Source organism: Heliangelus exortis, chromosome 10 (genome assembly GCF_036169615.1).
Source record: "Heliangelus exortis chromosome 10, bHelExo1.hap1, whole genome shotgun sequence".
NCBI lineage: Eukaryota > Metazoa > Chordata > Aves > Apodiformes > Trochilidae > Heliangelus > Heliangelus exortis.
This window is the reverse complement of record NC_092431.1, coordinates 1,219,765-1,238,468: the sequence shown is the minus strand read 5'-3', so window position 1 is coordinate 1,238,468 and position 18,704 is coordinate 1,219,765. Positions and strand designations below refer to the sequence as shown.

The 18,704-nt window shown below is 49.5% G+C and overlaps 1 protein-coding gene across 3 annotated transcripts in view; it reads left to right on the top strand.

Moving 5' to 3' along the window:
* The window catches only part of SFXN5 (sideroflexin 5), an 83,584-nt gene that overhangs the window by 58,763 nt on the left and 6,117 nt on the right, over nucleotides 1–18,704 (top strand). For all 3 annotated transcript variants that reach the window (XR_011727697.1, XM_071753126.1, XM_071753127.1), the window contains one exon: nucleotides 4,364–4,481. Coding sequence is in view for 2 of the 3 variants with exons in the window: in XM_071753126.1 (XP_071609227.1) it covers nucleotides 4,364–4,481 (118 nt within the window). In the remaining variant the exon portion in view is untranslated. The remainder of the gene's footprint in view (nucleotides 1–4,363; nucleotides 4,482–18,704) is intronic.

The window sequence follows — 18,704 nt, the reverse complement described above, 5'->3', positions numbered from 1 at the left end:
GGCTGAGGAGCTGGGATTGTTCAGCCTGGAGAAGAGAAGACTCCAGGGAAACCTTAGAGCTGCCTCCCAATCCCTGAGGGAACCTACAGGAAGGATGCAGAGGGACTTTTCATCGGTGTCCAGTGATAGCACAAGGGGAAATGGTTTCAAACTGCAGGAGAAGAGGTTTAGAGTGGGTATGAGGAAGAAATGAGACTCTGGAACAGATTGCCCAGAGAAGCTGTGGCTGCCCCATCCCTGGAGGTGTTCAGGACCAGGGTGGATGGGGCTTGGAGCAACCTCTGGATGAGAGGTGTCCCTGTTGGAGGAGATGATCCCTTCCAGCTTCAGCCATTCTAGGATTCTGTGACTGGTTTCACATCAACATGAAGGTGACTCTGGGGGGATGTAGATGGCTGATAAACTTAAGCTGCTTCCATACTGGATCAGCATTTCAGAGCATCACCAGCTCTGTGTCTGACCTTGAAGACAACATCATAGAAAAATACAGAAAGGACCTTAAAGCTCACCCATTCCCAACCCCCTGCCATGGCCAGGGACACCTCCCCCAGCCCAGGGTGCTCCAAGCCCCATCCAACCTTCAACACTGCCAGGGATGGGGCAGCCACAGCTTCTCTGGGCACCCTCAAATTGAAGAATTTCTTCCTAATGTCCAGCAGAAACAAAACAAAAAAAAAGGATTCTCTTGAGGGATCACCATTGCCCAGGCCTTGTGAGGTAGGAGGACCTCCTGGGCCTCATGTTCATGGCTTTTTGAAGGAGATCATCTCCTTCTGGTGGTGCAGAACATGTCCTACAGGTGCTTTCCCTCCTCTGCAGCCCAACACCTCCCTGTCCAGCTAAAGCCTCACTGAAGTTTGTTTAAACTCAACAGCTGCCAGCAGTGACACCATAAACTGCAGGGGCTGTTTCCAGAGTAAACACTGAAACTGCTCCTTTAATGATGTCAATCAAGCACAAAAATCCCCCAACCTCAGCTGCTTTGTGTCTGCTCTGGCCTCTGGAGGGGGTACTGGGGCTTCCAGCCAGGAGCAGGAGATGCTCCTTGGTGAGGATGGAGGTGGCCTGGCTGGAAGGGACAGGGGACACAGCTGCTGGTGCCTAGGAAAGCTCAGCATTCCCAAAATGACCCCAAAAAATGAGTGAGAAAAGCTGACATGCAGAAAGCAGAAAGGAACTGGGTGGGCTCTCTGAAGCAGAGAGGTGGGACAGTGCTGGCACTGGGAGGGTAGGACAACCACCCCAAAGGTTATTTATCCATCAGAAGAGGGTTTGGGCTGTCTGGAGAACCCCAAAGCTCCTTAGCCCATCAGCCCCCTTGGCGTCTTGCACTGTGTGTATCAGCTTTGAACCTGTTTATACCAAACACCCCAGAACCCCCCCCAGAATCTGTCAGCTGGGAGACTTGGGTTAACTCCTGTCATATTTAGTTTAGCATCTGACACCTCCTCCTAGACAAATACAGCTCTGGTTCACTGAACCTGATAACTCCTTTTTAGTACAGCAACTGACTTCCATATGGAATAAATTACAGAACCTCCCGAGAAACGCCAGAGGCAGCTGCCAAATTATGCAGGATTTAAAACCACTAATGAACAATGTGATGAAAGTTGAATGAAGGTGTATTTACAAGAGCTACAACACACTGTCTCTGCTGAGCAGATGCACAGTCTGTGCCAGGATGTGTCTGTGCCTGGATACCCAGGTCCAGGCAGGCTCCTGGCTGAGGAAATGTTCTCCGTGAGGTCTCGGTGGTTCAGGTAGAGCAGTGGCAGAGGGATGTGCTACCTCCCCATCAGAAGCTCCCTGGTGTGTTGCTGCCTTTTTAGTAGCTTCTAGGCAAATTTTTGGAAGGTGGATTGTAGCCAGGATAGGCACTGGGAGGGGTGGGGAAGGGTAAAGAAACAAATCTTCAAAAAAAAGAAAAAAATAAAAAAAAAAAACAAGAAAAAAGAAAGAGGAGGAGGGAAGTATTGCAAACATGCATGAGCTTTGCCATCCAAAGGTTGGTTTATAAACATGGATTGCTTATAGATTTATTGAAATGTTTTGGTTGGAAAAGGCCTTGAAAATCATTGAATTCACCCATTCCCCAGCACTGCCAAGGCCACCCCCACCCCATGGCCCTCATCCCCACATCTCCAGGGTCTGAAACCCCTCCAGGCATGATGGGGACTCCAGCCCTGCCCTGACAACCCTTTACAGGGAGAAATTGTTCCCAATTTCCAGCCTAAACCTCCCCTGGCACAACTTGAGGCCAAAAGTTCCTCTTGTCCCATCCCTTGTTACCTGGGAGCAGAGCCTGAACCCCCCTGGCTCCAAGCTCCTCTCAGGGGGTTGCAGAGAGCCAGAAGCTCTCCCCTTGGTCTCCTTTTCCAGGATCAGCAGCACCCTCAGTTGTACAAGTGATGTTAGACCACCAGTGCCAAAAATCTGGCTTCTGAGATGGGCACAATAAACCTCACACTCTGTTGTCTTCCTGCAGATTTCCAATGTGAGAGCATCCTTGGCACAAACTTTTCTGTTGTCTGGGTGCTGAGGTTGAGTTCCCCAGAGCCTGGCCAGGCCTGTCCTCTGTGCTTGGTGATAATCTAGTAGTAAAATTACTATTTTAATATTAAAATAGCTTCCAGGACTCAGTTCAGCAGCAGAATTATGAGTAGGGTGAAGTAATCCTTGCTCCTGTGGATGTCACAGCCTGCTTCAGGAGATGCCAACAGCAAAGTTGGGCTATCAGGACGACCTAAAGGTCCAGATCTCCAGGTCCCTGATCAATCCCTTTGGCAGAGCCCACAGGACAGTGTTGTCAGCTAATTCACTCTTCAGCAAACGGTGATTAATTTTATTTATTTTTTTAAGCTGCTGTAATGCTCTGCAATTAACCCCTTTGGAAACATCTAATCATTCACTTCCCGTGGGGGGCTAATGGGTGCAAAGAGGGTTTTTGATTGCATTTGACAGCTAACAAAGTGCAGCACACAATATTTAACTTCCCTGCTCCTCCAAGATCCATGTGGAGAGCAGAGAGCCCAGGGCCAGCAGAGAAGTGGACCTCTCTGCTAATTACCAGTCATTTATTCTCAGCCACGCAAATTTTGAGGACCTGAATCCCAATTAAGACATTACACTACATGTGTTAATTAGCCCCCCCCACTCTCCTTTTTAGATCAAGCCATAACTCTTCTCTAATTAGGAGGTTAGCCCTTGTAATTTGAACTGGCCTGAGTTTGAAGCCCTCCTGGAAATCACACCTGGGGGCTGTGCCAGGGATCTCGTTAAATTGGTTGAGTTTTTACTTGGGTGATTACAAGGTCCCCAACAGGGCAGTAATTAAAGAGGGTGCAGCTTCCAAATTAAGGTGTCAGGGGTGGTGTAAGCAGTGATGTCTTGGTTCTAAACTCTGCTCCAGGGAGGCTTTGGTCGGATGATTTTTTCCCAGTGAGGGCTCTCATGGATCACTAGGGCTTAAGGAGGAGAATAAATCAGTTCCAGGAGTTGCCCCTCTGCATCCTGGGGACTCGTTATCACAGCTCATTGATGGCAATCCTTGCAGGCTGTGTTTGTTAAAAAGCCTGGAGCAAGGAAACTGCCTCTCCTGACCCTGCCTCAAACACTTGTGGACTTCTGGAGGAGTTGTCTGGGGGAAGTGGTGATCCACACAAAACAAAGGAGCTAAATATTGGGGAGCAGAAGCTTGGCTTCCACAGCACAGATTGAGAGGAGCAACTTCATCTCCAGAGCTTCTTAGTGAGGAGCTGAGGTAGTGGAGGAGTTAAGGTTCTGGCTCTTGTTTTCCTTCTCCACTTCCCCTGAACCTTCTCAAGATGCAGAGAGCCTTCAGCAAGCCTTGCAGAGGGGGAAGGGGGGGAATGTTCTGACACCCAGGCAGGGTGCAGCAGGGTAAGGAGTTCCCACTCATCAGCTGCTCTGTTGTAATGCATCAGGTGTGTGTTGTTCAGAGCCTGTAGTAAATGTGGAGTAGATGGTGGAGTAGATGTTAAGGTAATGTGTTCTCTTGCATCATCTGTCTGGGGAGATGAGCCTCCAAAATGTCCTGATGTGGTGTGGTTGGCTTGGCTTGGGGGGCACCTTGGGAATGGGGGAAATGTGTGTTCAGTGCTCCTGGTTGAGTTGAGGAGAGGTGAGCCCTGAGGGGGGTGTGGGCTGTGTAACCCCAGCAGATGGCAAAGCTGAACCTGCAAGGGCTGGGGATCTTTTGTGGGTGAACTTGATGCTGGTTTTCTGAGAAGGAACCTCAGGAACCTCACCCAGTTAGGGAGAGGGTCTGGATGGACAGAAGTTTAGCTAATGGCGTGCACTCCCTTGGGCTGTGAAATGCTCTGATGAAACCTTTCCTTTCCAGAACGTCCCTCCTGAGGTCCCGTCCCCGGATGATTCTCCCAGTCCAAAGCCTTGTGTGCCTCGCTGCCTTTGGCCTGGCCCTCCCCTTGGCCATCAGCCTCTTCCCACAGATGTCTGAGGTCAGTACCTATCTCAGAGGGGCTTCCTGATGCCATTGCTTGCTTTGCCTTCCTGGGGAAGGGTCTCATTTTGATGGGGTCTCCTTATTTTTGGAGGGAGTCGATTGCTGTCACCTTCCCCGTGGAGGCTGAGTGGGCAGGTGCTGGGTGGGTGATTCCCTCCTGCCAGCACATACCAGCACAGCACTGGTTACTCTCCCATGGGTTTTCCATACTTGTAATCAGGGTTTGGATCGTGTGGTGGGATGGGATGAACCTTCCAAGCAAACAGGGGAAGAACTGAACTTTGTTCCACCCAGCAAACACTTTTTCCAGACAAGGGATGGCCACGTGTGATCCTCCTCCCTTCCATCACACCCATTGCTCTTCCCCAGGGTTTTGCTCCTCCTCCTCCTGAGTGAAAGACATTTAGAGGGTGAAGTAAGCAAAACCCCAGGGATCAGGGGGACAGCCAGGTTGGAATAAGGGGGTTTTAAAATGTAAGAGGGGAATGTTCTGCCTGCTTGATTCCCAGTGTCTCCACCAGCATGGTGGGTGTCCCATCCCCTTGTCAGTGATACCTGAGCACATCTCCTCAGATCACAAGTCAAGGGATGTTGGTGCTTCTGGCTGATGACTTCTCCTCCCTGACTCCAAACCCTTGGCTGGGTTTGTCCAATCTTGTCTGGTGACATGAGCTTAGAGCTGAACTGCTCCAGGGAGAAGATGGCTCAGTTCTCCCTCTCCCATGACAGTGCTGGTTCCTTGGTGTCAGCACCATGAAGACAGGGCAAGGAGCCTGCCATACACATCTGGTGTGGATGTGCCTTCCCAGAGCTTTTTTTAGGGTTTCTGCCTCTTTGTCATCCAGCCTGGCTCTGGGAAGACACAGCCTGGGGGTGAGCAGAGCCAAGGAACCACTTGGGATGAGGAATGAAACCGCTTGTACCTGAGTCAGCTGAACAAACTGCCAAGGTGTATTTTGTCATTAATTTTGGCCCTTTGGTGTTTGGGACTGATGGGTTTGCAGACTGTAGATCAGGACATCTACAGGGAGGGTTACTAGTAATTATAAAATAGGAAAAACTCCACCAAACAGAGCCAAGGACTTTGCTGACGTTCTTCTTGTGTCAGCTAGGAGAGTTGATCAGAAATGAGTATCACAATCTCTGCTGGTTAATTCAATTATTTTTTTCAGTCTGGATGGTTTTCTTCACAACCCCTAGCCAGGGAATCTTGCTGTACACTTGTCTGCTAGCCTGAAAAACGTGTTGCAGATATTTTTGTTGTTGTCCTTCTAACTGTTTACAGGCTGAAGATAAAACTGTCCCCTAATCTTCTCTTTAAGAAACCGAATATATCTCAATCTTGGAATCTCTGGCTACAAGACGTGTTTTCTGAAGCTTTAATGATTCATATGGCTCTTCCTTAAACTTTCCCTAATTAGTCAACATCCTTTTTGGAGCCCATCCATAAGAATCAGACACAGTATTCCAGTAAGAAGTTGCACAAGTACCAGTTGCAGGAGCAATGTGATTTGCCTGCTTCCACTTGAGTCCCTCCATCCCCAGAGCACGTTAGTCATTTTGGCACCAGCTCAACCTTAGCTCCCTGCTCATCATGTTCTTTTTGTCGTGAGCCCAAGTTCTGCTCAGAGGTTTTGGTTATGAAGGACTGAGGAGCAGTGCCAGGCTTTGTACCCATTCGAGGTACGTGCCCAGAGCATGTCCAGAGTTCCTGCTGGAAGGAGGTTTGGCCACAGAGCATCACTTGTGCTCCTCTTTCCAGGGAAAGGAGTTTCACCCACCAGAAGGTGGCCTGGGGGACCTTTTCCTGGCAGATTTCCTTTCAAGAGAATCAGGGAACCAAGAGCACAGGAGGCACCACCAACCTCCTTTACCCCAAAGGTGATGTTGCCATCATGCCCTCAAAATGGTGCCTTGTGCCATGGGTACACAAAATCCTTGTGCCCAGAGGAAGTTTTGTGTCTGACCATAGCCTGACACAAGTGGACTCTGCCACAGGCCACCATGGGACCCAGAGGTCCCTGTGCTGGTGTCCTGGGTCATAGAATCATAGAATTGGCTGGGTTGGAAGGGACCTCAGAGATCATCAAGTCCAACCCTTCCTTACTTACCCCTTCCCCAGATCTTGTGTCATCTCAGGCCTTAACCATCAGTCATGGGGGATTTTTTTCCCTCCTCACTGACAATTCACGTGGTTGATAGCATTGCCCAAAGCAACCTCAAAAGCTCTGGTACCAGGATCTGAGGTATTCAGAGGTTTGGGGCCCAATAAAAAGAATTATTCAATGTTTCTTTATGTTGGAATGCAGCTCACGAGGTCATTTTGCCTTTTGGGTTTTGGCTCTGTGGGTGACAAATGATTTATCCTGTGTCATATCTGCTATTCCAGCATTTAAAATTGTGTGGATGCTAACAGCTGAATGACTTCTAGCTCACCAGAAAAAAAAAAAAAAAATCAGGTCTGGCTTCTTCCAAAGGAGATTCCAATTGCAGACCCGGGGTGCTACTGAAACACTGCAGCATGGCTCAGAAATGACCTTCTAAAAGCAGCAGAAATGTTATCTGCAGTGTAAACATGATTCAGAGCTGATTAGTAGATCAAACAGGATGACGTGCTCTCTGCCCACGCCTTATCTCAGGGAGGAGAAACCATTACAGCTGGTGGAGTGGCTCATTACCTACTGGGATCTCAGCTCTGCTCAACTGGAGGCAGCTCCAGGTGCACAGCTGGACCTCTCAACTCCACACACCAAGGGGTGAAGTTCTCCAGAGCAGCCTGGTGCCAACAGTTTCCCTGTTATTTTGAGTTTATTATTATGGGTAGGCACCTGCAGGTTGTCCCTCCCATTCTGCTGGATCTCTTTGGTGGTGGCTGTGGGGATGCTCAAGGTGAGCAGAGCAAGTGATGTACCTGCAATGATCTCTCCAGAGCTGTTTCTTCCCAGAAATCTGAATTTCCTTGCAGAGAGCATTTCTTGCAAGCTCTCACTTCTTGGTCCTGCTCCATGAACTCGCTGGATAACTAAGTTGGAGTAGACTTGGAGTGTTTGAAGGTTGCCTTCTCTCTCTGTGGAGCTACATGTGTGTGTCTTTGCTTTTCCTCATCCCCACAGTAGGTGAAGCAGGCAGGAACATAACACAGCTGAGATGCTGCTGCTGTAATGAGCACTGCCCAGGGGGTAAATTATTACCAACAAGATGTAATAGGCATGTTCTGTTCCAAAAATATGGTGATGGTCTGAGCAGCAACCCATTCAGGGCTTGTAAATGAGCCGAATTCTGCCCTTAATCACACTTTCACAGTCCCTTTTTCTTTAGTCAGAGCACAAACACAGAAGCTGATGTGTTATGAAGGGCTTGTTTTAGCACTGGAGCTTGACTTGGCCACCTTTGATCTCTTAAAGGGGCTCCAATTTAATAATTGGTTTTCAAGCAGAACTGAAGCCTTGCAAGAGATTTATTAAAAGTGCAGCCACCTTGTTGCATCACCTGCAGCTGCTTCAGAGTTACACCTGTTGTAAGACAGCAGAAGAGAAATCAGAATTCTGCTCTGGTTGCATCCAGAAGCACCAGGGGCAGGGAGATGGAACATCTGGAGCTGAACAACCTTCAGGTGCTGGGAAGGGTCATGAGGCCAGATCTTCTTTTGGGTCAATAATTAGTCCATCAGGGACCTTCTTTGCTTTTGTTCAGGTGGAATAGGAGACCAGGACATCTCTCCTAGGAGGAAAGGCAGAGGGACTTGGGTCTTTTTTAGCCTGGAGAAGACTGAGGGGCATCTTAGCAGTGCTTATAAATACTGACAGGAGGATGGGGACAGTTTTCAGTGATGCCAGGACAAGAGGAAACAGGCACAACTTTGACCTTAGGAGTTTCCATCTAAACACAAGGTGGGAATTCCTTACTTTGAGGGTGGCAGAGCCCTGGCACAGCTCCCCAGAGAGGTGGTGGAGTCTCCATCTCTGGAGACATTCAAAACCCACCTGGACTCCATCCTGTGCAGCCTGCTCTGGGTGAACCTGCCCTGGTGATGGGGTTGGACTGGATGAGCTCCAGAGGTCCCTTCCAACCCCTGACATTCTCTGAAGCCACTTTGATACCTGCAGTGATGCTCCAGTACCACAACCTGCTTCTGGACACCATGGTTTTGAAGATCCCCTTGTAAAACCCAACCCCTGGGGTCAGCCCTAAAGAGAGGAGTCCTTGCCACTCGGCACGCTTAGGATGCTGAGAAATTTTCATCCCAGAATGGTGTTAACTTCGGCCCCTTAGTGCATCTATCTATCTGCATCAAGTAATTCACTGCTGTGAAGTTTAGGAGAAACATCTAGTTAATGCATTTAGCCCACAACCTCCAACTGCCTCCCATGCCCCCCGGGGGAATCTCTTTTCTTGCCACCGATCCTACAGCCTCCCCACTGACAACTCCTACTCAGCTATGCACTGCCAATAGAAACAGCTGTGACAGTTCCAAACTGAAAATGGGACTTGTGCAAATGAAATTCAGTGTAGCAGCAAAAGAAATAACCATGGGGTTGCTCCACTGATTTCTTTTTATTCTTTTCTTGCCACCCTTCCGTCCCTGCTCATCCCGATCGTTCCCTTTTCAGCATCCCCAGAGGATGCTGGGGAACTTCCAAGGTGCTTCAGACCCACCCAAAGTTGCTTCATCCCATGATCCAGTGGGCTGGATCGTGCTGGTAAAGGCAGATAAACCCAGATGAGAAATCATAGGTTCATAGAATGGTTTGGGTTGGAAGGGGTCTTAAAGCCCATCCCGTTCCACCCCTAACCTGGGCCAGGGGCTCAGCACCCTCACACCAAAGAATTTCTTCCTAATGTCTTAAGCTGAATGGAAATGGAGCTGAAGCAAGAGCTGATGGCAAAGAAACCCTTCCAGGAGCCAGAATATCTGTGCCCTCCCCATGGGTGTAAGTTGAAAGGACCTTGGCTGCTGGTTGGGGCAGACTGAGCCATCTTCCAGCGTGAGGCTGATTTCAGCTGAAAGCCTTTTCTTCCAAATAATCTTCCTTTTTGGATCTCCAGGACCAGGGGAATAAACAGCCTAAAATCCAAGGCTGAGCTATTGTTTTCCAATCTGTTTTAGCCTTCATCTTGTTGGCAGGCTGCTTTAGAAAAGCAAAAGGTTAATGAGCCAATGTGCAGTGGGATTATTGCAGTAAAGATGACAGTGAACCAGTAATTACTAATTAGATGCAGTTTAACAGGAGGAACAAGTGAAATCTCCTCTTCACCAACTGTCAATAATTAGCAGATTTGGTGAGGTTGAAATGTGTCCACAGTTAAAAGGCTGATTTTTTAATGAAATGGCACTTGACAAAAGAGCTGTATGGAGGTCACAGCCGTAGCCCTCGAGACGCTTCCCCATCCCATACTTAGGAGGGAAATCAGATGCAAGACAGCAGGGGGTCCCCATGAAACCATTTCTCCCTTGGGATTACATTGCATGGGGGGAGGGGGAGCAGGAGGGATTCTCTGCAGTAATTTTGTCCAACTTGGATGAGAAGCAAAGGAAAGGATTTGCCAGCTGCCACGGGGGGGAAAAAAAAAAATGTTGGAGAAGTGAGAAGTTCTGTGGTATTTCTTTGCTTCTGGGTCTGAGGAACAGTTTCCTGAGAGTCTGGTATGCTGGGTGTGCTGGCCAAAGTCTGCCCTGGGGATGGAGGTTGGTCTTGGAAGGATCTCCTCTTGGAAAAGAAGTGGCAGAAGGTTCTTGAGGAGATTGGAAGCTCGGTGGGATTTGTCTCCCAAGGATTCGAGCTGTGGCCTGAGGGTTTGGTTTCATACTGACACACAGGACATGCTCCATGCTCCATCCTTGACTTCTGAAGCATTAAAAGGTTCCTCTGAGGTTCCACCAATCCAGTCTCTCTTCTATCTGGGTAACTGTTGACATAGACCAGAGTATTTTTATTTCCCAGATGAACTTCCAATGGGGAGGTGATCTGTGTGAGCTTCTTTAATGCCCAGGAAACTTTTCACTTGAGCAGAACCTGCCAGGATTTATCTGATTCTGAGTGGTTGAATACTGGTGTGGTTCAAGCAGGGCTGGAGAGAAAACCAATGGTATCAGGAGATACCATTGGGATGAAGGCTGGTGCTTAGCAAGGTGTTTTTTGGTGAGGATGGACTTGTTTCTGCCAGAGGTTGAAGGACAAATGAGTGACCCCTTGCAGAGCAGAAATCTGCACTTGGAAGGGGGAAGTGATGGGAGAGGAGGTGACATTTGGGGGCAGCAGAACAACACTGCCATGACTTTGCACAAAGGCTGGATGTGGCTGCCCAAAACTCAGGTGGGAGTTGCTAGCCCATCTTTTATAAGAAATAACAGCCTGGGGAAGTCACCAACTCCAGCTGTGCTTCTAAATCCAGCAGGGTCCAAGAACAAACTGGGTCACTGGCCCTTGGTGTCTCCTGCTGTGGGGTCACTTAGTTGTGATGTGACCAGGAGAGGTGGCACCACTTTCACCAAGCAAAGAATATTTCTGGGTCAGGACATCTCCCCTTTCCATGGTTGTGGGGTTTTTCCCCCCATGTCTTTCTCAAAATGAAATCACTGCCCATGCCTGCTCACTCCCTAGTGGCTTGGGGTGACTTCTGGGAGCAAATCTTTGCAAGGGGAAGAGGGCAGGGGACAGATTTGATCTTCAGGAGCAGCAGCAGCTCTACCATTGCTCTTTCCAAGCCTGTAGGAAAGGTTGGGGTGGTTGGAATTACAGCTGCTCAGGCTGTTTGCACCTCGTGGGGTCATTATGAGGCTCAGTGACATCTCTCCTCTGGGGAAGGTCAGGAGTGAGCAGTGCTCTGATTGATTTGAAGCCTCTGCCTTTTGTTCTCCCAGTTCCTCTTGTCCCAGAGGCTTTGCTTTGTCACCCAGCTGCTTTTTGAAGTCTGCTGCTGAGCCTGCTCCTTTTCTTTCACCCCTGCCTGAAAGAAGGTGCTGAAAACTTCACAGGATCCATCCCTTCCCCCCCCCAAACCAGAACCTGGACCAGCAGAGCTTGTTCTGGCTGGGAAGCCAGGGCTTGAAACCTCGCTGGGATTTGTGGTCACTCGAGGTGGGTGTGGGGGAAAGGACCCTTTTGTACTGCCCAGGGGCTTCAGCAGCCCTGTCAGAGGGGATCTGGTTTCATGTTTATATCTCTGTCCCTGGGATACAGGTTCAAGTATGTAAACTATCCACCCTGCAAGCACAGCCTGCTGCAGGTGTGTGGGTGCTGGTGGGCATAAAAAAAACATTCCTGACACCATCTCTTTTGAGGAGTCTTCACCTCCTGATGGCTATAAGCCATTAGGAGTCAAAAGAAAGAGCTGACATCCGACAACTCCGGATAAACAGCCAAACATTAACCCTTGAAGGGGCTCCAAAAACATACTTAAAAGGTTCTTAGTGGAAAGAAGCCTTTTTTTTTTTTTTTTTTTTTTTTTTTTTCTTTTTCCAGGCCTGTTAATTGCTGTCTTTCTTCAGGACACCTTTCAGCAGCACCTACTGTAAACAAAGAGGCTCCTCCTTCAGCACTTCCCCCAGGGATTTTCCTGCCTTCCTTGTCAGGAGCCCTGGCCAGGAGTCCCCAGAGTCCCAGCTCCTCCTGCTCTGTGCAGCCAGAGAATCAGGGAATGGCAGGGGTTGGAAGGGACCTCTGAAGATCACCATCCAACCATCCTGTTAGAGCAGGATCACCTGGATTGGGTCACACAGGGACGTGTCCAGGGGGGTTTTATTGGCTTCAGGGACAGAGACTCCACCACCTCTCTGGGCAGCTTGTCCCAGTGCTCTGCTACCCTTACAACAAAAGGTTCCTTATGTTCTTCCTTCCAGTTTATTGCCCTTTGTCCTGGCACTGGACACCAATGGTCTCATCCTCCTGATAACCCCCTTCAACTTGCTGCCCATCCTCTTCTCAAAGTCCTACAGGTCCTTGGGTTTGCTGGGTCCTTCTCAGCCTTCCCTCTCTTCCTCCCATCTTAGCCCAGAAACTCAGTCCCCTTCTTGGGCACCACCAGTGTCTTGCTTTGGTCCAACTGGCTTAATCCCCAGATCCTTCCCAGCTGTTTTCCTGGCTTTCCCCTCTCTTGCTGAAGGGATTGGAGATTTCCCTTGCTGCCCACACTGTTTTATCTCATTGGTAGCAACCAGACCTTGACAACTCCAGGTGAGACCTTCTGAGCAAAGAGAGGTGGCCACTTGTCCAGACTTGCCTGATTACTGCCCAGAATGCCTAATTAATCCCCTTTCACAGGTATCTAGAATCATGTTATTGCTTTTTCAGTCATTGGGATCTAGCAGCCTGTCCCTAGTGAGGCTCTTGCTCCTTTGAGATGAATTAATGTGATGAAGGCTGGGACCCTGAGGACCTTGCTTCTCTTCTTTAAAGCAAGAAGAGCATCCCTAAATCCTACCTTACCTGTCATGCTCTTCCCTCTTCAGAGCAGGAAAATTGCAGGGATGTTCTCACCAGAGAGCAACAAATGTTCTCTTCCTTGCCAGAACTGCTGGAGGGATTCTCACCAGTATTGGACCTCCTTGCTCACCAAAGACAAAACTTGCCACATTCATAGTGTCCAGATTAAGAGTAGGATTGTTTTCTTCTACAAGAGAAGAGATCATTCTTATCCCTTTTTCTTTTGTGAATGCCTTTCATTCCAGCAAGGAGCAGTCACCCTAAACTCTGCAATTTTGGGGGGCTTCAAGATTGTATCTCAGGTGGCTTGATCATCCATCCATCCATCCATCCATCCATCCATCCATCCATCCATCCATCCCTTGGCTTGGATATTCTTCAACAGAATCTATTTCATGTTAAATGAGGCCATGAATCAGTTTCTTTTTCCCCTGCAGGCCATAGATTGAATGTCCTGCACAGACAGGTTTGGGAGAAAGTCCTCTCCTTAGTTCCTGAGGCTGGGGGACCTGAGGTCAGAACAAATGTGCTTATCTTCTAAACATGAGCTGACCTTCTCTGGAGTAGGGGAGAAATGGATCTGAGCTCCTGCAGATGCTTTTTTGTGTGGTTCTTCACTTCAGGGTCCCTGTGTCCTGACCCTTGGCCACTCATGATCACATCAGAACAAGGTGACACTGGGGACAGGGGCTGGCAGATCCTGGATGGCAATGATTGACTGAAAGGAAGGGAAGTCTTTGGCCTTCTTGGATTGCTAGGGAGAACTGGAAGTGTCTTTTCTTCTCTGGCAGACAGAGGATTTTATTTTATTTTTTTTTTTGATCTTGCTATATGAAACCTCGTGTTTTCAAAGCCTGTGTTTGGTTTTGGTGGGGGGTGGTTTTGTTTTGTTTTGTTTCTTTAATAGTTGAGGTTCCTAGTGCTGTGGGCAACCCTCTTTTTCCCCAGAAGGCTCAATCCCACAATTTTGCAATGACTTGGAGATGGTGTCACACAGGGGGTTAATCTCTCAATCTGTTTATAAAGCTGGAAGACTTGAGAGGGTCTGAAAGCCATGTGAGCTCAGTGCTCAGCAAGCCCAGCTCCTGGCTCCCATTGCTCTCACCATGTCTGTTCATCAGTGATGTCATCTTCAGATACCAGAAGGGTTTCCATGGGGAACTGGAAGGTTGTGGCTGCACCATCCCTGGCAGTGTTCAAGGCCAGGTTGGACCTGGTCTAGTTGGGGATGTTCTTGCTCCCTGCAGGGGAGGTTGGACCAGAGGAACCTTAAAGCCCCCTTCTAACTCAAACTGTTTCATGATTCTATGAAGCTGCTGTCCCAAAACTGTCCCCTCAATCCTCTGCTCTGCTTTGGGGCAGCCACTTGTTCACACTTGGGGTGAGGGCATCTCATTTAGGTGGTGGATCATCTGAAGGAGGAGGATCTAAAACCTCCCAGCTGTCTCCAAAGCACTTCTCTATCCAAACATCTGCTGGGAATGAGGAATGTTCATCTGGATTGGTACCAAATCCTGATGGCCCCCAAGGTGCTGCTGGCTCTGTGCACTTTGTGCTTTGCTGAAATCAGTGATGTTTTTCTGGGACAGGGCAGAGGTGTCAGCAGATGTGACAGAGCACAAACAGCTTCTGGCACTGGCACTGTCACACTTGGTGCCACCAAAACCCTTTCCAGCCTGGTCTGGGAAGAAACCCTGTCCTAAAGGCACCTGGAAGTGGGTCAAAGCATCTATGGCAAAAACCAGAATAATCTTCTGAAATGGAAGCAGAACAGCCAGATATTCCAACTCTCCTCTTTCTTGTCTTTCCAGGGAGGGGAGAGAATCTGGAGATAAATGCCAGTTCTAGCCATGCCCTGCCAGAGGTTAGATCCATCTAACTGAGATCCATCCTTGGTGCTGACCACAGCTCCTGTCTGAGCTGCTGGGAGGAATGAAATGTCTCCAAAAACGTGCAGTTTGGAGACAGGGCTTGGGATTTGGGGCTGTTTCAGAGAAATCCAGCACAGAACTACAACATTGCAGAGCTTTAGCAGGTCACCCACCTGCTGGACATGTGGCAGTAGTTCCAGATTTGCAGTCAAACAAGAAACTTGACAAATTAATCTGAACACCTAATAGTTCTTTAAAGATGAGCTCAGCTACCTGTGAGTCCACTTACAGGGCAGTGAAAGGGTGGTGTAAATCAAATGCATTCCTGATCTCATTCATCCTTCTCTGCTGATGGTTTTGTTTTACTTCCAAGCAAGAGAAGAACCTCTTACCAATCAAAGTGTGGTTGCTCTCCTGGTGTGGTACAGCACAGAATGGTTTGGTTCCAAGGGCCTGGAGTGATGGGATGAGGGGGAATGGTTTTAAGCTGAGAGAGTGGAGATAGAGATGAGATCTTGGGAAGAAATCCTTGTTTGTGGTGCTGGACCTGTCCCACCTCTCCATCTGACTGCACTGAGACCACCACCATGGAATCAGCAGCTCCTGCTCCTTCCTGGTGTCATTTCCAGAGATCAGTGAGTGGTTGGCTGGCACTCTCAGGCACGTGGTGTGATCCTGGGGGTGCCCTGCACTGGGACAGGAGTTGGACTTGATGATCCTGGTGAGTCCCTTCCAACTCAGCAGGTTCTATGATTTATTAACCCCAGTCCTTGCTACACCTCACTGAGCTTCACTCGGGCTCAGTGTGCTTGGCACTGCCCTCAGCCATTGCCCCCGTGTCTGGTGGCCCAGGAGGAGCTGTTGGAAGGGCTGGGAGAACCCTCCTGGGCTCTGAACCAGGGCCACCACCGAGCCACCGAGCTGGCACTGCCAAGGCAGCAGGACAGGAGACCAGCCTGCTCCTCCCTTCCCCCACCCTGTGGTGCAGCATCCCTGGGTCCTCATGACCCTCCCCCCTCCCAAAATTGGCTGCTTTCTTCCATCTCCTCCCCCCTCCTTCCTTTTTTTTTTTTTTTTTTATAATTTTTTTTTATATAATTTTTTTTTGTTGTTGGCTGAGTGATGAGCTGTATGCCAAATCCATCTGCTCCTGTCTCCCCTAGCTGCCTTCCATCTCGTTCCAGGCTCCCTGGCAGCTCGCCTAGACCCATCTCTCTCTTCCCTCCACTCCCAGGAGCACATTCCTCTCTACACCTTTCCCTGAGCTGGGACAGAACCAGAGCCCCAACCCCAAACACAAAGCATCTGCTTCCTGCCTCTGCTGCTCCACCGGCCGCGCCGCGACGCTACCCCCGGGTCAGCAGAGAATGCAAAACACACTCAACCCCGGCCCCTAACTCCCCCCCCCTGCCTCCCCAAGCCCACCCCACCATCCAAGATGGGCTGAGGAAGAAGTTTGGGCACCGGGTGCCTTTTTCCTCTCACCCTCTCCTCCCTTCTCCTCAGCCACCAGCTGTGACCATGGCGCCATTTGTTCCTCCAGCCCACGCCAGCAGCTCGGAGCCAGTTCTGTATCACCCCAATTAGCCTTGTCGGTGCTGATGAGAGGAGAAAGAGGCTCCCACCACAAGGCAGAGACAAGGGGGGACCAGAGCTGGTGGGTGGTGGGCACCAGGAGCAGCCCATTCCCTTTGTTTCCCAGCCTGGGAGACGTTTCTCCAGGTCAGGAGCACCGCTGAGGAGCCAAGGTCCATCCCACTCGTGGCTCCTGGGTGATGCTGGTTTATAAACCACCTTGGGTTATCCAGACTTGGATAAGGTCAGGGGGCATTGGATTTTTAGGGTTTTTTTTCCCTCTTTTAAATTTTTTTTTATTTTATTTCATGCACTTTGGGTATGTGCTTGGAGGACAGAGGAGTGTCCTCAAGTCATACCAGCTCCCAGGGTGTTGTGGCTGTGGCTCATGCTGGGCACGTTGCTGGAGGAGTTTGGACACCTTGGCTGTGTCCTCAGTGAGCAGTGGGATCCCTCCATCCCTAGTAAAGCTTTCTGGAGCCTGACAGGGGTGTGGAGCAATTCCTGCTCCTTGTTATTGCATCTCTCATGCTGTGTGTCAGGAGATTTCTGCTCTGGGGCCAGGCTGAGGGTTGGGGGTGTTCAGCCTGGAGAAGAAAAGGATCCAGGGAGACCTCAGAGCACCTTCCAGTGCCTGAAGGGCTCCAGGAAAGCTGGGGAGGGACCGGGGACAAGGGCCTGGGGTGACAGGACAAGAGGGAATGATGTTAAACTGGAAGATGGGAGATTTATGTTCAACATTAGGAAGAAATTCTTTGGGGTGAGGGTGCTGAGCCCCAGGGTGCTCCCAGAAGCTGTGGCTGCCCCATTCCTGGCAGTGTTGAAGGTTGGATGGGGCTTGGAGCACCCTGGGCTGGGGGAGGTGCCCCTGACCATGGCAGGGGGTGGGAACTGGATGACTTTTAGGGTCCCTTCCATCCCAAACCAGTCTGGCATTCCATGCCAGGATACTGAGCAGCCAATGCTACACTGATGCTCATACAGCCACCACCTGGAAATCCTGGTTTTTTTTTCCCAACCCAGCCCCTTGTAGCACTCTCTGGGATTGGTGCTTTCACACCAATGGGAGATTTGCATCCTGGACTTCTCATCTTCCTTGGTGAGGGCCCTTTTCTGGTAGGCACCTCAGTGTTGTAGCTCCTGTAGCTGCTCTAGAGCACCTTTGGGTTATTAAAGTGAACGATTCCTGTAAGCAAGTTCAGCAGGAGAGCATCTCCAAGGATTGCTCCTGTTCAGCCAGTCACCCCTCAGCAGATTTATTCCTCATCTTCCCAGGCTTTAGAGAGGGACTTCAGCCCAGGAATACACAGCTCCAAACCAATGCCTGTCACCAATTGTATCTTCTTTCAAGATCTTCAAAGGTTGAAGACCCTGACCTTGATGACCACGTGTCCACCTTGCATTAGGCATTAATTCCCACAAACATTTATCTCAGCTGTCTCCTTCCACCCAGAGAAGCTCAGTTCTGCTGAAACTCTTCTTGAGGGGTTCCATCACCCCATTTGTGCTGGAAACTTCCCACCACACCTTTCTCCAAGCAGCTGGTTGCAATACTTTGCTCCTTCCCACCAGGATTCTCTTCCTGCTGTTCAGCTTGGATCTTGATGCTTTTTGGTTTGTGTCCCAGGAGAGTGCAAACAAAACCTTACTCCTTTCCTCTGTGCCAGAACCTCTTGCAGACCCCAGTACCACCAGACCTCCCTTGCACATCTCTCTTCTAGACTCAGACCAAGGTTTCCCCATTGAGAAAATCTTCCCCATAGAGAAAATCCCCCCATCTTGCTTCCAAGCTTTTCCTTGGAGCTACATTTTCCTTGGAGCCTCCACTAGAGAGGTTGGTGGCTCTCCATCAGCTTTCTGTGGAGATGTTCCCAGTAGTACATCAGGTTTTGCTCTGCCCAAGCTGCCCTACCAAAGCCAACATGGATGGTTGAGGTTGGATCATCCAATTCCAGGTCATTTGAAAGCACTTCCCACCTGGACATTTCCATCCCAGTGGGTGAAACCACCCAGCCCTGGTTCCTCGGAGCTTTTTTTTTTTTCTGTCTCTGGAAGAAAAAAAAAAAAATAATCAGAAAATAGGAAGAAAAGCTGTGTCAGAGCCAGGCAGAGTGGAGTTAATCCTCCCTCAAAATGGATCCCATCAGCACCCAGTGTACGTGAGGATCTCCTCCCCTGCACCTTTGCTGGGTCCTCTCCCCAGCACAATGCCTCACTTTGTGTTGCAGCACAGAAAGAAATGGTGAAGTTGCTAATAATGGCACTAAAAGAAAATATGCTACATCTGTTATGGATAGCAGTACAAAATTAGCTGATCACACCTCTGACACCCAAGATGTCTTCACTTAA